This window comes from Lepidothrix coronata, unplaced genomic scaffold (genome assembly GCF_001604755.1).
Source record: "Lepidothrix coronata isolate B3197 unplaced genomic scaffold, Lepidothrix_coronata-1.0 Scaffold21, whole genome shotgun sequence".
Lineage (NCBI taxonomy): Eukaryota > Metazoa > Chordata > Aves > Passeriformes > Pipridae > Lepidothrix > Lepidothrix coronata.
Genome location: NW_016690201.1, coordinates 3,847,798 through 3,865,348, shown reverse-complemented (window position 1 = coordinate 3,865,348; position 17,551 = coordinate 3,847,798). Strand labels below are relative to the sequence as shown.

General features: G+C 44.1%; 1 protein-coding gene across 2 annotated transcripts in view; it reads right to left on the bottom strand.

Moving 5' to 3' along the window:
• Positions 1-964: 964 nt before the first annotated feature.
• Positions 965-17,551, bottom strand: part of CYYR1 (cysteine and tyrosine rich 1) — a 54,710-nt gene continuing 38,123 nt past the window's right edge. For both annotated transcript variants that reach the window (XM_017808048.1, XM_017808049.1), the window contains 3 exons: positions 14,142-14,328; positions 7,386-7,543; positions 965-4,306 (listed from right to left, as the gene is read on the bottom strand). In XM_017808048.1, the coding sequence (XP_017663537.1) occupies positions 4,173-4,306; positions 7,386-7,543; positions 14,142-14,328 (479 nt within the window). In that variant the 3' untranslated portion in view covers positions 965-4,172. The remainder of the gene's footprint in view (positions 4,307-7,385; positions 7,544-14,141; positions 14,329-17,551) is intronic.

Here is a 17,551-nt window from a genome sequence, read left to right as displayed (position 1 = left end):
TGTCTCCTGCTGTTTGGTACATACCCTAGAAACAGTAGGCTGTCAGAGAGTGAGCTGGTTTCAAAGTAGTTCTTTCTGGGGGAAAAAAAAAAAAGTTAAAGAAATGCCAGATTAAATCAAGTTTGTGAAATGAATCATGGCTTGAAATATCCCCAATACATGACTAAGACATCACACAGATTTTTTTTTTCCCCACAAAAGAGGACTGGCAGCAGAGCATATGCCAGCATATGTGCCCTTGTAAGCACCTGCAATTCCTGCTGCTTCCAATCCCTAACAGCAATTGTGCAACCAGGCAGCCATCTAATGTGCTAAACTAGGAAACCAAGGGGAAAGGCTCACGGGACCAGGCCCTGTACTCCTCACACGGAGACCTTCCCTCTCGGCTTCCCCAGTGCAGATCAGAAATTGTGAACCAAAGGTAGAGCAGCCTGACACTGTAAGACCAGCAGCATTTGGTTCAAGTCCATGAACATCCAGGGCAACACTACACTGACCAACCAATTAGTGATAATGTCTGCTGCCAAGAGAGAAAAGCAAAAGATCCTTTGGCCTTTCTCTGCCATAGATTACATGTTCAGGTTTGCGGGGTTTTTTCTTTACAATATGATGTAGGGCAATGAGATGAAAAAAGTCCGTGTGACTAAGTAAAAACTCTTTGTACTAATGCACTGATCCACAAGCTATCCCTGTCAGACAGAATAAGGGACCACTGGCTGGGAATATCTGTGCTGCAGGAACTTTGAATGCAGAGGTGTTGAAGAAATTACATGTTTCCACACAAAGAATCATAGCACCATAGAGTGGTTTGGGTTGGAAGGGACCTTAAAGCTCACCTCATTCCATTCCCCTGCCATGGGCAGGGACACCTCCCACTAGACCAGGTTGCTCCAAGCCCCATTCAAAGTGGCCTTGAACACTTCCAGGGATGGGGCAGCTACAGCCTCTCCAGGCAACCTGTTTCACCACCCTCACAGTGAGGAATTTCTTCTTTATATCTAATCTAATTCTACCCTCTGAAAACATTCCCGCTTGTCCCCTACACGCTTTTGTAAAAAGCCCCACTCCAGGCTTCTAGTAGCCCGCTTTAGGTACTGGAACACTTCAATTTTTTCAACTAAACTTAACTAATATAACTTCGCTATTGGCAAGTGCTTCCATTTGTTTAGCAGCAACTTCTTTGTTCTATTCCTTTGCTTTTGTAAATCTCTCAGACTCCCTCCTCCTCTCCATTTCTCTCAGTTTTACTTATTTTCACTGCAATCATCACCTCTTTCTGAAATTAAGCTACTCTGTACTAGTTCTACCTGGTTTGCTGAAATGGCAACACCTATGTTTTATGCCCTTAGCAAGGACAAGACATGTGGTGTCCTCTGAAATTAAAATCAATGTCTGGTATGTCCCAGTACTATGTGGATCTGCAGAATATTAATTAACATACAAAAATCAACATTCCCACTGCTGTTTTCAAAGCAAACAAATAGCTCTCACTCAGTATGAAATTCCCAACTTCCCATTTCCATAATTTTCCCTGGAATAAGTCATGTAAACGTTGTAGGTACTTTGGTCACTATGACCTTTATGCAACATCATCAGAGGCAACACACAATCCCAAGGCTGAGAAATAGGGGACTCTGTGATCAAAGACTTTCAGTAATTTTCCAGAAATTCCTTTTTATGTAAGAAATCTGTTTCATAACTTGTTCTGACAAATGTCATGGCTGGAGAAATTCTTTCTCTCAGGGAAGATTTATGATCCATAGGATAGTTTTCTTTCTCTGTATTCTTCAGAAGAATGGATTCAACAAATACAAACTGCTCATTGATTTGTGTGTCTCCATGTTCCGTGCAAAGAAATAAAATACAGGAATGAGAAAATGACAATACTCATTATCTACAGGTAATTTTTTGGCACCAAAATATCATCCAGTGTGATCAACTAGAAAGTGCTGAGGTACTAGCATAAAATGATGCAGTAGGAACTGGGTTTTCTGCAGGGAAACCTATGTTTATTCTATTCTTCACGCTGGTCACGATGTTGGCAGGCACATCAATAGCAGCAGACAGTTTTGAGTAGGGACTGCCAAAACAACGCACGCAAAAGGTTGCCCCCTTCATGGGAGGATTTCAACTGGGATCTCTTGAGAGGTCAGGGCAACAGCTGAAATGTCACAGAAGACAGCACAAAGCAGAAGTAATTGTAAGGATAAGCCAGTCCAGGACTTGTCACCTCTGAACAGCAAAACAGAAATGAGAATTTAAGTCTCGTTAACCAGCAGCAACCATAAACCTGGGATGCAGCTCAGTTTTCCTCTGACTGGGTCACAAATGCCTTGGTAGCTAATGGGCTGATGACCCAAGGCTCAGCTTGGCCAAGGGCCACAACACAGATCTTCTGAACTTGTACTGATGAGGACTGAGGTCATCTGTGCTTTTAAGTGGGGTTTTGAGGGGATAAGTTTAGTCAGCCTGCAAAGGACAAATACAACTGCGAAACCCGAGCAAGAACAGTCAGTAAGGTCTTGTTTTGAGAATGCCTTTTATGCTCAAAGTTAAATGTTGCTTGAGTTCTTCCCTGAATGAGGACTGAATGCCAAAAGTATCAGACTTGGGGCGTAATGAGAGGTTGTCAGTTGACTCCACTGGGATATGGTACCATGTCTTGCAAGTTGCTTTTTTATTCATTACTACGTGGATACACCTGAAAATAAGATGAGGGCTACAACGGAAAACATTTAAATGCATTCTGATCTTTGGGAATCAGCAGTAACTTTCAGTCTCTCCCTCTGAGATGGACCTGATGTCAGGGCTGTCCTGAACTCCAGGTGCTGTATTTTTTGCTATAGCATTCTTAAACTGCCCAGACACTCGATTCAAACTAAGGGCATTCAGCACTTTTACACCGCTGAAGAGAACCACCGTGTTTGCAGTTTGCATATATATCTGAGAAAAATAACAGTCTTACCACTGAAGGATGACGCTTTAGGCAATAGAATATTCTTTTCTGAAGTCAAACAGCTGCTGCTAAATTATAGTTAGCCTCCTAAGGACATGGAACATTTTAAATCAGAAAGGTCTGGACTGTACATAGCAAAGAATAAGTAATTTTGAATAATATGCATGACAAATGCAAAAAGCATTACTTAGTGACCTAGATTTTTAAAATGCCCAAGACAACATTCAAAAGTAACATGATCCTCACAGTCTCTATGCTCATCTCTTTGGTCAGGCTGAATATCCTTATTACTGGTAAACAGTATGACTTGGGGAAAAAAAAAAAAGCCTTTATGCAATCCAACTGAAGATAAACCTGAGATGTTTTAATATTTGGTTTGCATTTCTTCTACCGCTTGTGAGTTTTGCCAATTCAGTATTTTTATAATAAAATCCAAGTATCATTTGCTGATAAAAAAGGCATTGGAGCATATTTCCAATGTATAGAGTATTTAAGACCAGGCAAAAGTAAATCAGCTATAAATTAGTGTATTTCACATACAAGAATGCTCTTTATGTTAACACTTTAGTTTACAAACTAGTCTCAAACTGTTGGCAATTTAAACAACCTGCACTTGGCCAAAAATAATACCCATCATTTTTTAGTCACTGCATAACTCCAACAGCACTTCTCTTTGTAACATGCTTATCAGACCAATAAGCACAGTGATCATTGGCTATTATTGGCTGGAAGTGGAAAACGAAAACAGCTTCAGTATTCCTTGTTCTTCCTTATTCCCCTTGTTTCAAGGAAGGCATAGTGGTTACTTCAAGACAACAGTTGGAGTTTTCCCCCCGAAATAAGCCCCAGCAGCTGGCTCTTGTGCTTTTGAAACAGCTTGCTGAACCATTTGAACCACTTGCATGTTCCCACACAGGAAAAGCCCCGCTCCTACATGCTGCAGCTGAAGATAAGACTGATGCTGAGCACCACTCAGCAGACACCAACTTACAGGAACTGTTTCTTTGGTCATGCATTGTTTAATCACGAAACATGACGGTCCATAAGGGACAGGATTTTTCTTCATCCTGAGCTATGGCAACTTTTCCAGGTTATTCCAATGCTGGGCCATACGTGTTGATGCACATCCCACCCTACTTGTCCCTGAGCCGGTAACAGTGTCCCAACCGTGCTGGCTGTTGCAATAGGCACTCAATATCCACGTGAAGACATGTAATTATTTCCCTGAATATCCAGGGTATGGAGGGGGTGGGGGATACTGTATTGAAGTCTGTGGGGTTGGAGTATAAGGTGGAGGTAGGTCAGCTGGGTACTCCATTTCGAATTCATAACTGTATGGTGGTGGAGCCACTGCAATGGGAGAAAAAAAAAGACATAGTTAAAAATCTGTTTTTCAGATGCAAGCCTCAAGTATTTCCTTGTTGACATCCAGATTTCCACACAACTGATACAAAATCTCCTGGCAATGCACTCAGTTGTTTTTCAGGCTGCCCTTATACAGTCACTTCACATCAATGTGAGACTTCGCTTTTTGCCCTTTCCTTCCCTTCCTAGCTTGTGCCACCAACACGCTGTGCTGGTAACAGTGTTTGAATGTCTGTATAGCAGATGTCACCATGGGAGGAAGGCTGGGTGTTTATCAGATCCACTCCCTTCCACCTCCTTCAGCAGCAACATGGAATGTATGTTGTCCCAAAACGACAGGGCAGCCAGGGCTCTTGATTTCCACAGATCTCTCAAACACCCTCTGGATCCCCAGGAGATGTGTGACATTCCAAAGCACGGCAAGCACAGCAGCATCTCACCTCCCAGGGCAAACACTGGACATCCCACCATGGCTCGGGCTGAGGAAGAACAAAGCTTTCCCCTTGTTCATACATACCCATGGGGACATCTGAGGAGAGCCCAGCATTTGTAAACTGGGTCAGGCATTTAGGAGACAACAAAAATATTCACAAGCAACTGAAAACATTTTCTCAACTACTTCTATTCACCTTAGAGAAGACAGATCCGTTCAGTGACAAAAGACAGTAAATGCTGCAGAATGACAGCATGGTAGGAACTGCAGGCTCCCATGTCAACATCCCATTAGAGTAGTCTCTAAAATTTTAAGGTCCAGAGTCTGTTCATGTTACCATGTCACTGTTAAGGTCCTGAGTCTGCTCATGTCTCCATTTATGTCACCACGGATGCTTTCCTATTCCCTCCCTAGATGTCTCAGGCAGACTGGCAGTGAAATAGCACTTGCATAGAGAGAAAACAGAAACCCAGGATGTTTGTGATGGGAGGAAGAGACTCAAATCCCAGTGTGCCATGGAAAGCACGCCCTGCTCTCCAAAAACTGGGCTGTTGCTGTGGCTGAGGCCATTCCTGTCCAAAACAGAGGGAGGGTTGGTCACAAGCCCTTCAGCCAAAGCCAGATCAGTCATTACTCCAAAAGTGTTCATGACAGCGGGGAACACAAAAATCATTTCAGAGCTTCCCCATCCTCTAAAATCTGCTGCTGCTGCTGAGAGGAAGAACTGCTCGAACTAATGTTTGCACCAGGAACTGGGAGCGTGTGGAGTCAAACTGCCTGGAGGTGGAGAGATAAGGGTGAGTCATTGCAGGAGCAGACTTGGGGAGGAAAAGGCTAGAACCCTGGAGTTTTCAGTTTGCTCTTGTTTTTACAGCTTGCAGCGACTATGAGTTTCTGAAGTAGCTCTTCAGCAATACATGGTTGAGAATATTGCTGTTTTCTGTCATTTCACATCTCTCTGTGCAAAACAATGTTGCAATTACAAAGATGATTATAGAGGTTTTCAGTTCAACTGGAAAGTAAGAGCATGAGGGAGAAAACAGACACTAAGACTGGTAAGTGTGATAAAGGAATACATAATAAATATTGCATAGCTTGCCTATAAGTATACATAATCCACCTGGGGTTTGCTGCAACCTTTGCAACAGGAGAGAATATAAAGGCAGGGAATCTCTAAGAGTGGGATGAAGGGACTTCATGCATGAAACACCTTTGCATTTTATTACTGTGAACTCTCAGAGTTATCCCAAGGCAATCACTCCTGGATTTATAATTAACAATGTCACTGAATTGCATAAACATCATTATGCTGCTTCCAGGGTCTGCTCTGCTCTTCAACAATGCAGCCACTTTCATGTGCTAGGTGGGGAGTCCAGACAAATGAGCCTTGCAGACTCCAGCTGGCTCAGTGCCACCTCTTTTGGTGCTCCTGTTCCCCAGTCCCAGACTGGTGTGAGTTGACAAGTGTGGTGCAGTGGGTGGCTCTGCAACAGAGCTGGCTCAGATACAGCCTGATGTACCAGCTCGCACTCATTACGGACACAACTGTACTGCACCCGACCCATGAGGGGTCCCTGCTGTCTTCTGGGGTGCCCCAGAGCCTGTGACAGCTTATCAACTCAGTGCCAGACCTGGCTTAGGCTCTGCACCTCCCCTGCTGCTGCCTCCACCTAAAAAACCATTAATTACATCAAAACAGTGTCAACCCACAGAGAAGACTGAACTGAGAACTCCAATCCTCAGCCAACTTTGTCCAAGGCACAACAGGCACCTCTGCACCACATCCCTGCCCGTGGCAGGGGGTTAGAACCAGAAGATCTCCAAAGTCCGTTCCAACCCAAGCCATTCTAAGATCTATGACCACTCTCCAAATTCCTATCAGTTCAGTTCAGGCATGGTGCCAGGCAGATACAGAGAGCTACTTGGATCCAGCCCTGCATCCCAGCCAGCAGTCCCTCCTGGGACACACAGCACAGAACACCCTGCAGAGACGCCCGCGTGCCTTTGTAGAAGTCATGGAGGATCCTGCAGCACCCAGCAAGGCTCAAGAGCTCTGGCCAAGCACCAGCCAGGTCAGGTTGCATTAGACCCCACATCACCACTTTAAGCCCTTGCACTCTGACCCACAGTCCTTATTGTCCAGGTTTTCCCCTCTCTGTGGTGTGCCGGGCCCCCATTATATTGGACAATGGAAAGGAGCTGGCTACATGTGAACAAGAACAAATACAAGAACCAGATCACAAAAGAAGAACAACTGATCTGTTGCCAGAGAGCCTCTGGCTCAGGGAGGTCTGTCCTGCACAATGCAGCACTGCCCTGAGCGAGGACTCAACACGCTCCTGCAGGCACCGCAAGGCACACAGCTGTGTGAGTGTGGCACCTGGCCAGACCTCATCAGCCCACTGAGCAGCTGAATAAATCAGCCCGGGCAGAGTGATGCACTGACAGACACTGTGCACACGGAGCTGTCCTGTGTTCCTCAGCAGGGAGCTGTGCCGTCCCCCTCCGGACAGAGAGGAGCCTCCTGCTGTAGTCACATCCCTCGCTTACTGTGGAGCTGTAAGCAGCCAAAGACAACACTCCTGCCATGACCACAGGCACTCTTGCAGGGCTGTCACACTGCCCCCTTACCTGGGTACGTGCTGATGGTGTTGATGTGTGTGGTCCGGATGACCCCTACTCGAGTCCCACGGTTGCTCTTCATGCACATGCAGATACAGATGGCAATCCCAGCTATCACTCCCATTATAAACACTATGCCAAAAACAATTCCAGCTATTGCTGTGCCTCTGCAAGAGGAATGGAAACATGCAGTCAGTCTCAGCCAAATAACGTTTACAAAACAAAATTTTTTTCTCAGGAGCAGCTCATATTTAAGAAAATAAATGCATACTGACAACTGAAAATGCTGCAAATTTTGATCCATCGGGGCATGTGAATAGCAAAAGTGAATGATCTCAGAGACCAAAATGAGAAACACTTCCAAAGTTGCCTTTGCAATTGTGCCAGATCACTCTGCTGATTTACCATATATTAAATCCTCCCATTCCAGGGCCATTTGAATTCAACTACTTTTAAATACTATCAAGAATAATTCCCTCTCTTTCCCCTCATCACACAAGACTTTTTTTCCCTCTAAGGCATTGGTATGATATTCTTTTGAAAAGACAGCGCAAGTTATCCCCAGTAATGTATTCCAGAAGCATCCATGTGCATGCTGTGCTTCCACAGGAATACTGTCATTGTTTCATCTTAGGTCAAAAAGTCCTTCTGTTGTGCTTCTAAGCCCACAGATTAAGGAGAGCCTCCTCTTCTCCAGGATGAGTGGCACGAAGCAAAGCGAATGCCACTGCAGCCAGCACAAGTATTTGAGGCTTATATGAATTCTTTTAAAATGGTCCAGAGGAAATTTAGCTCAGCCCCTGAAGTAATGAATTAGACTTTCCTTGAAATTATAATACAGAGAAAGGAAAGAAAGCCTTAGTGCACTGACACATTGGAGAAAAACCTCACCAAGAGGCACTGAAGAGCTCCCAGGAATACTGAGGGCAAAATCAGCCTTTCAGATGAACCCTACTTCACTCAGGTTTGTTGTCAGCCACAGGCAGTGAAGCATATGTTACATGAAAGATGGTATTTACAGCCTACCCTTTTATGAAAAAAGCCCAGTGACTTGCCAGAAATATTCCTACTCTGTGCATCTCTTCATCTCCCAGCAAAGCCTTCCAATAGCAACCTTGCTGACAACCTTTTCACTGGATATTTAATCAATCCAAACTGATAATTTGTGAATGTGAATAAGCCCCAGTAGGAACTACTGCAATCTATAGAATAAAACAGGCTCTGCAATACTAAAAACATTAAAAGGAGTCTAAACCATAGCTTAGCTCCCCCATACAGGCAAGGAAACACATAGCAGGCCCAATTTTCAAAATGCTGATAGCCCGTTGGCTTCCAAACACTCAGCAAGAGTCAGGATGGACTCAACAGCTGAAAAACAAGACCTTTTGTGTAGGAGCCTAAATATGAATTTAAGAGCTTGTTTTTAGGCCCCAAATATTCAGGAACTTGGCCAAGATTTGCAGTACAATCACTGAATTGTACAGCATAAGTAAACACAGACCACTTGCTGTCTTACTGAAATACACTTCCAGGGAGCTAAATTGTTCTCTGCTGTTATGCAGCAATGAATGAAGAGTGTGCAGGGAGAGCAAACCTGTTAATTTTTTGCAGAATATATAAAGACCTATTTTACAAAACCTTAATCATGACAGCAAACACCTGGCCATAAAACCAGCAGCTCAAAACACTGATGTGCTGAAGTGCCTTGGTATTAACCACCATGAGGAACACATCTACAATAGCTTGCATCTAACAAAAAGGAAGCATGATGCTCTTGGAAGATGTGACCAAGAGACTTCCAGTTTTCCTATCCTGCTCTCTCTGGGAACATTATCGCTACCTTGAGAGAAACTGCCATATGAGACAACAGTTTGATTCAGGAGACACTTTAACACAACACTCTCTCCATTCCAGAAAGTTTTCTAATAATACCACAATTAAAAAATCACAGCATCTCTATTATAAACAGCAGTGATTAGCTACTGCTCTTGCTCCATCCCCTTAGTGGATGAATTATGTGAACTCTGCATCCCAGAGTTGCAGGGATCTCGCTTACACTGAAATAATCCCTCTCCCAGGTGGATTCCCAGCAGCAGAACCAGCCACTGCTGACCACTGGCCTCCTGTCCTGCATTGCACTTCTGCTTTGTTTATGGTCCACTGCTGCCCATGCATCCTGGGCATGCTCCTGCATCCCTGGGACACTCTGTCCAGCTGATCTTCTCAAATCCCAGAAAACACAACCGTTTCTTGCACTTCCAACCAACTGCACCCTGAGGAAAACTCAACCTCCATCATAAAAACTCACAGAAGTGGGTAACATGCAGCACATGTTACCTTCCTAGTGCTAGATTAAGATTCCTGGATTAACGAAGCCCATTTTAAACACAGTTTTAAAACTGTTTGTCTCAGCTGTCTCCAAAAGCAAAGGTATCCTGTTTGCTACAGAAGTGGTCAGACAGATGACACGTGACATCTGCCTTGAGAGATGTGCTGCACTCTTCATGGCTAAGACAGCTGTAGAAAGTCCCTCTGCATCTGCCTGCATCTGAAGGCCTCTCAGCCTAAACAGAACTATACTGGAAAAGTAAGAGCCACTTCTGCCAGCCTAGCAAACCCAGGTCAGTAAGTAAAACAAGGAATTCTAAGGCATTCTTTTGCTAGTCCCTACCATAGCTCCTGCTGGTATAGCCATGAACCAGAAACAAAAATGGTCATCAAAGAAAATATTCACCAGCTGAGCTTTGCTGACAAAACTGGCAAGTGCAAGTCTTGCTCACAGTTCTGAAATCAGGACAAAAAGCGGTTTAAATAGGCAGACCCACTTCTGCCTGTGGATTCAGGTTTTCACACTGCAGTGGTAAATTTAGACCACCTATGGATGGTTACGCAAAGAGAGCCTGAGAGACGGAGCAAAATATATAGGTCACTTTTAAAATCCAGTTACAGCCTGACTGAGTACCAGGATAGAGGTGCTCACAGATCCCGGTGGGCTTCACATCAGACCCAGTGCCACGCACTGTTCCAGGAATCAAGTGTTTGACTCGAAAAGGACCTGTTTGAGAGGACTTAGGGAGATGTACTCTCACACATGTATATAACAGAACACATATATAACACTATGCCAGTCTCTGACAATGAGTCAAAATGTAAACCCACCATGATTCAGAGACCTGCAGCCTCTCACAATGGCCTCCAGTGAAACCAGGAGCAGTCTGACTCCACATATCAGGCTGCACCTTCTCAGCACCAAATCCTGCCAGGACAATGGTCAGCCTCCATTTCTGCTCCTTGGGTTCTGCCCTAACTTCACATGTGGTATGGCATGGCACTTAAAAAAAGTGCCTTCTCCCGGCCTTCTCCAAAGAGTTGCCTCCTCAGCAACTTTCTGGCACAGACAGGTTGGTTTCATTTTTAACTCACTGGATTTCCTCTCTGCAAATCTGTCCATCCTCATCCTGAACTCACGCAAATTTTAGCATCCACAGCCTCACACGGCAAAGAGTTCCCCAACTTAACTGTAACAGAATCATAGCATGGTTAGGGCTGGAAGGGACCTTAAAGATCATCTCATTCCAAACCCCCTGCTGTGGGCAGGGACACCTTACAGCAGACCAGGTTGCTCCAAGCCTTGTCCAACCTGGCCTTGAATACCTTCAGGTACGGGGCATCCACAGCTTCTGTGGGCATCCTGTGCCAGTGCTTCACCACCCCTGAGTAAAGAACTTCTTCCTAATATCTAATACAAACATGCCCTCTGTCAGTCTAAAACCACTGTGTGCCTGACAAACTGTCCCCTCTGGACTATTCTGAACTGAATGCCCAATAGTTTCACATGAGGCTCCCAGCCTCCAGCTCGTCACCCACCAGCAAGCCCTTCCTTCTGCATAGTCCATGGTTTTACAGACCTTTAGCAATCCCCCTGGCAGCCAACTCTATGATGTCCTGCAGGAGCCCAGTATCTCTTGGCTGTTCTGCCTACAGAGGGACCTCTTCACACCCTGATTACCCCAGTCACACCTCCTTGTGCTTTTTCTCAACCTCTTCTGTTGTTTTCTGAGAGCTGCAGAGCTGCACAGTAACATTTGTTCTATTCTTCACTATTTCCTTCCTAAATGATCCACAATATTAGATTTATTTTTCTCTTGGCTATCAAACAGTGGGAAACTAAGGTTTTATGGCACTATTTACCACAGTACCAAGTCTCATTTCTGGGAGATAATGTCCGTCCAGAGCCCACCAAGTCATGTGGGAGTTTGGGTTGTTTCCCTCTGGATGCATTATGTAGTATTTACAGGCCCTGGATTTTCTGATACAGTGCCTAGACTTGTGTCCTCTACTGGAGGACACAGGCTCAAAGTAGCACAGGTGAGCTTGAGCCACCAGTTTTGCCAAAGCCCAGCTCACTCTATAATACTGTATCAATTTAGAAACTATCATTGCAGAGGGGGCAGTGCTCTGCATTTATATTGGCATAAAGGTCTTTTCATCCTGTAATTGCTCACGTTAGCAATTTTACAGCAATTTGATCGAGCATGGCAAGTTGTGAGAAGCATGTGAGGATCAGTATTCCCACTCTGCCTTTGCTATATTCATTACCATATTACTGCAAGGAAGCCACGCCATTCTCAGTCTTCTCTTTGCTCAGCTGATCTCTTCCATCTCATCATCTTTCCTAATTTCCAGTACTTTATTAGTTCTCCAATTAATTTATTGCCAACTCTGTATCTATGATTTGCTGGCACTGCATCTCTAGAATAATATTAATAACAATGCATGCAATGCACTTTGGAATACTACTGCTAATATTAATAAATGCCCTTTATTTTTTTTCCCCTTTCAGGCATTCAAAAAGAAGCTGATAAGGGATTTTTTTAAGCTCATTCTCTGAGATAAAATAAAACACAAAAAATCGATGATCTTTGATATTCTGATCCAGCTATTCATGTTTGGGAAAAAGTACTCCTTGGACTCTTAATCAGACTTGATGTGATTTTGGAGAGAGGCGGTGTTGGGCTATTTACTTGATTTGGTTGGCAAACGCCGGGTTACTTGGACCAACAGCAGAACTGCAGCAGGGTCATTTCCTCCTGCCTCCACCAGAGCAGGCAGGCCTGTTCTGGAGGGTTTGCCCCTCCCCACAGCTGTCCCTTTATTTTCATAAGGACAAAACCACCTAGTGACTGATCCTGTAAGAGACTGGCTTTGCTATCCAGGGCATTTTGGCTTTACAGTTCGGGTGCCTTGAGAACCTCACAGCAAAAGCTGATGGAGGAGTGGCTGAGTCAGCTGGGTACCCCAGGGCTGAGCTAGCAGCCTTCTTAGAACAGTTTTACAGCCCTGGAACACAGACACCAGGGCAGAGTGGACTGAAAAGCCATCCAAATTGGAAATCAGTTAAATAGTCAAGAGAGCTGCTGCCTCCTGTTTTAAATCAAGTGATTACTTTACAGAGTGGCAACTCAAATGGACCAGCCTTGCCTTTGAGGTTCTGTTTTGAAAGGTGTACTTAGACAAAATTCCAACTAGTACTTTTTTAAAACACACCTTTTACCACAGGGAGGAAAGTGATGATTGTCTGCTTCCGTAAACAAATCCTGTCTGCCTATGTTAAAACTGGGTACAGACTGTACTTGGACAGTATTTCCCTTCTTTCACTCCTTATTTTCCTGTATTTAAGGTGTGTTGTAAATGTCTAATTCCTTCCAAATAGATTCCTCCGTGCCATTCCCTCTCTACCTTGTTATATTTGCAGGACTATTAACTCAAGCACCAAAATACCTTGAGTAGCAGCTGTACAATGAAAAGGTAGTGGGTAAACCTCCCTTCTCCCAGCTCCATGTGGACAGGTCACTGCTCTGAGACTGCTCCCTGTTGTTAAGCTACATAATCTTGCACGGGGTTAAAGGATATGCTGCCTTTCAGTACTGCCAGGGCCTGAGCAACAGGGTACCTTCTACAGCTTGTTAAAAGGCTGCCGAGCCACTGAAGCGTAACTGTGGCACACTTGCAAAACCAGAGAGAAATATCATATTAACTGTGAACCCAAAGGATATGTAATTACAGTTTGTTCTGGTTTGGGCTATCGTCAGACAGACTTTTCAGACAATTTGGCTTTTGAAAAATATGTACACATTTTGTGCTTGCTTCCCCTATGCCAAACCATACGTTGCTCTCCCCAACACACTGCCAGAGGTGCCGCTTGGCCAGCAGTGCTGCAAAAGTGCTTCAAATAAGCAATCCTGGAAAGGCCATGGTAGCTGCCACAGTAAAAGGAGCATACAGAAAGTGAGCTCTTGCTCTAGCTGCTCCCCCTGCCTGAGATCCTCCTGCACCCCTAGACAGAGGGGTTAGAGGGAGAGATGCCATCACTTCCACCCTGTTTATGACTCAGTGCAGGCCTGGCCCAGAAACAGTTTTACAGACAGAGGGAATGATGCATGAAACAGAGTTGGGGTAGCACACTGAAATATAGCAAACACAATGCTTAATATACAGCAGTGTTAATTGATCACAGCTAAGCAAATACATTTTGATCAGTCTCAGCCTGTCCAGCATTTTCATCAGACCAACATGTGCACACATGCAGATGCTGGCTTTGAAACCCTGAGTCTATCTGTCTGGCAGTTCCAAAATTTCAGAACATTGCCAGAATCTGAAAAAACCCAACCCAACAATGCTGATTTGAATTAAAACAAGAGATTAAAAAAAAAAAAAAAAAGGTCAGAAATACATAAGCAATGCAGGGGAAGTTCTTTTTTTGACCTTTTACGTGAAAGAATTTGGATTAAGGTATTGCAAGGTTTCCAGTTACCACTTTTCACCCTCATGCTCTCCTGCTGTTTCTCTGTCCTTGTTTTGCAGCAGCTCCTCTCGCCCCACCTTTCCCTCTCAGACATCCTGTTCCCTGCAGTCATGACCCCTCGCTCTGTAATGTGCTTCACATGCTTCCCTGGAAAGGAAACAGAAGCCATAATGCAATTTCCACTTTCCAAAACGTTCCTTGCTGTGCTCAGAAATTCAAGGCCCAACCTGATGTTTACTTAAATAGAAAAACATGGCACAACTGTACCTAACACAGCCTTTACTTTAATGTAGGGATATTTATTTTTTTATGCCAGCAGTCTTGCAGTGTTGCCTGAGCCTACCACATAAGATACTTTCTGTATCAACAGCAACGGGAGAGGCTGAAATTACTGCCCAACTTCCAGCCCTCTGAGCATCAAAGCACAAGAGGGGTCAAGATGAGATGATGGGCTTCCAAGGCAACCACAAAGTTAATAAGCCCTGGTTATAGCTCACTTTTGGCAACTGGGTTACTGAGTGTAGACACTTAAAAGAATCCAGAAATATTATATTTCTAGTAATTCTTAACATGCTCTTTCTGACAGTGATTTTATTTACACTAGCTTCTGCAAATGCTTGCACATTCCATGAGCTCAGTGCAGGTGAATCCTGCAGATCCCCTTAAGGGAAGCTCTTGCTGTAGGAGCCTGACTTACTATTGTGACTTCTGGACATCTTTACTTGTCAGATCCAGAAATCTCTGAGCTACCGACAGTCAAACCAGCCTAGTTTTACCCAGGCATATATCTAGACTGTATTTTTACCCAGCCTGAAGCCAAGCCTGTCAAGTCATGGTTGCCAGAAAGCGTGATGGTTCAGCACCTTTTGGCACATCTGCTGCCTGCTTTGTGCCTTTGTAACAAATCCCAAGGACAGCCTCATTTGACGTGATTTTGATGTGCCAGATTTTTGGTCAGTGAAATAAGTGTGCAGACACTTGAAAGGGAAAGGGTCAAAAAACGGGGCTCTTAACTCTTGCTTTGTGAGGCAGAAGAGCACCAAGGCAGGATGGAGGTAATGCACAGATTAACTGATTTTAAAAAAGGAGGAACTGCAATGGCTGTATGAAAAAGAGCAGTTCCTCAAGATTTCCAAGGCAATAGGCTAAAGAGAGAATAATGTCTCGATATGGAAACCAATGGAGAGCTCTGCCATGCTCCAGGATATCTTCCGTCCCCTCCCTTAGTTTTACTGCTGTGCCAACAAGCAGGAGATACGTCTTCATTGTTTCTCACAGCTCTACCTGTTCCAGTCAACTTCACTTGCAAAGTTTTGCATGGTGAAGGCTGGTCCTTACTTTCTTTTAATTTTCTCCACGTAACACTGTTTCCCTGACAGCCTTTTGTGTGCCATCCAGCCACTACCACCAGCACTGCAGCATGAGCTTGTGTGCTGGCACAGCAGAGACCAGGACTGGGTGGCTCAGGGGGGCAAGGCTGAAAAAAAATTCTCCTGCCTGTTCCAGGTGGCAGCACTAACTCATACCAAACTCAATTGACCATGTATCTCTGGCTAAAATGCAACAACTGAGTGAATCGAGGTAAAAACATATTATTTCCCCTGACAATTAAATCCTTTCCATAACAGGGTTCTCTTTGAGAAGCAAAATGCCACTGAATATAACTCTAAGATGCAGCTCTTATAGGCTGTGTCCCCGGACTTTCTAGGATTCCTTCAGGGGCTACCAAAGAAGGCCATGGTTCAAGCATTCAGTCTCAAAATACTCTTAATGGAGGCAAAACCCCAAACTTGGCATTCATTCTGTGCTTCATATAAAATTTCACGTTGCTGGCCAAAGATCTCCTTCCCTATTATGGGAAAGTTGAGCCCAGCAGAAGCATTTTTTTCCTTCTTGGTGGTCAGCTCTGAAGACAAAAGTAGCCTAGAAGCCAATCTAGTAGCTTATGTAAATTGCTAAAACACATTTTTAATATTGAAAGATTCTGCCTAAATGCCATGTAGCCCCTAAATAAACACATGGTGAGTCACTGCAAAGAAGTGCACCATCAGCTCCCAACAGAGACAGCCAAGCCAAATGTGAGAGGAATGAAGACCACAGAGCACAGAGGGACAAGCAACCAAAAAAGTGCCACAGGCTAGATATTACAAAACTGACTACAGCCCTCTCTTGTGCAAACTGAAATAGAAGAGCATCATAGAGACTCTCGTCCCTGAAATGCTCCCTGCTCATTCAGCCCATTTTTCAGGAGCCCATCATTTTCCCTCAAGGGGAATCACAGATCTTCCCCTGGCATCTTAGAATATATCCTCATACTCTATTTAAAACCTGAATGGTACCTCAGATCATCCAGAGCAGTTTCTTTTCAGGAACATACCGTTTCTTCCTAAATTGCCTCTCTCTGAAATAAATATTGTCCTGGGAGAGACCAGGACACACCTGAATGCAGCAGTGCCAGGAGTACAAACCATAATTATCCACAACATCACTGGAAAGGCATCAAAAGGTATAAGCAAACTGGAGGCTTTAGCTCTGTCTGCACCTTCTGGAAAGACCAGCAATGCTCCTGCTCCTTTTAATGGAATGCCGTGTGGACATCAGCGTGGTGAGCGAGGGAGCACCGGGACCCACTTCCTGAAGCAGAGTCAGGGCTGGTGCCAATTCCTGGTGACAACATTTGCAAATGGAAACCAGCTCTGACGGTGAAGAACCAAGCCTCTTCCACACATGACACGCGTCAAGCTTTGCAGAAACTGGAATTCATGGTCCTCTCCTAGCTAATAGCATTGCTTCAGCTCTTCTCTTTCACTGACATTAATGAGCTATAAATCACGCCTGAAGCAGAAGCTTATTAACTTCTCTCTTTTTTTTTTTGAATTATTGGAGATTGAGGGAGGATGAAGGACAGAATTTTGCCATGTGATGCAACAAAGAAGAGGAAGATTGTAACCAAAAAATCCTTTTCCACAACAACAAAGTGAAAATAACATAGAATAAGACAAAGCAATAAAATATCTGAAAACGAACAGCTGCCCGCAAACAACACTACTTTATGGAGCAGAAAAAAAATGCCTTTTGACATTTTCAGAAATCTGATTCTCAGAACATAAACTGTGCCTCCAAAATGCATCTATGATTTATTAAATTTCAACTCAAATTAGAAGATTTTACTGCTTTTAGAATTCTACGTATTAGACAAATGGCAAAGATGTAGGGAGGGGGTTGACATTGAATAATCTGGAGTGGTTCTTGAATGATCTGGGAGAAAAAGCCTGGATTAAGAGATTAAAAACCCAGCATCATAAATTATTTGATTCCATTTTAAAAAAGAAAATCATAAAATGTGTGCATTGCCTGAGTAACAGTGCAA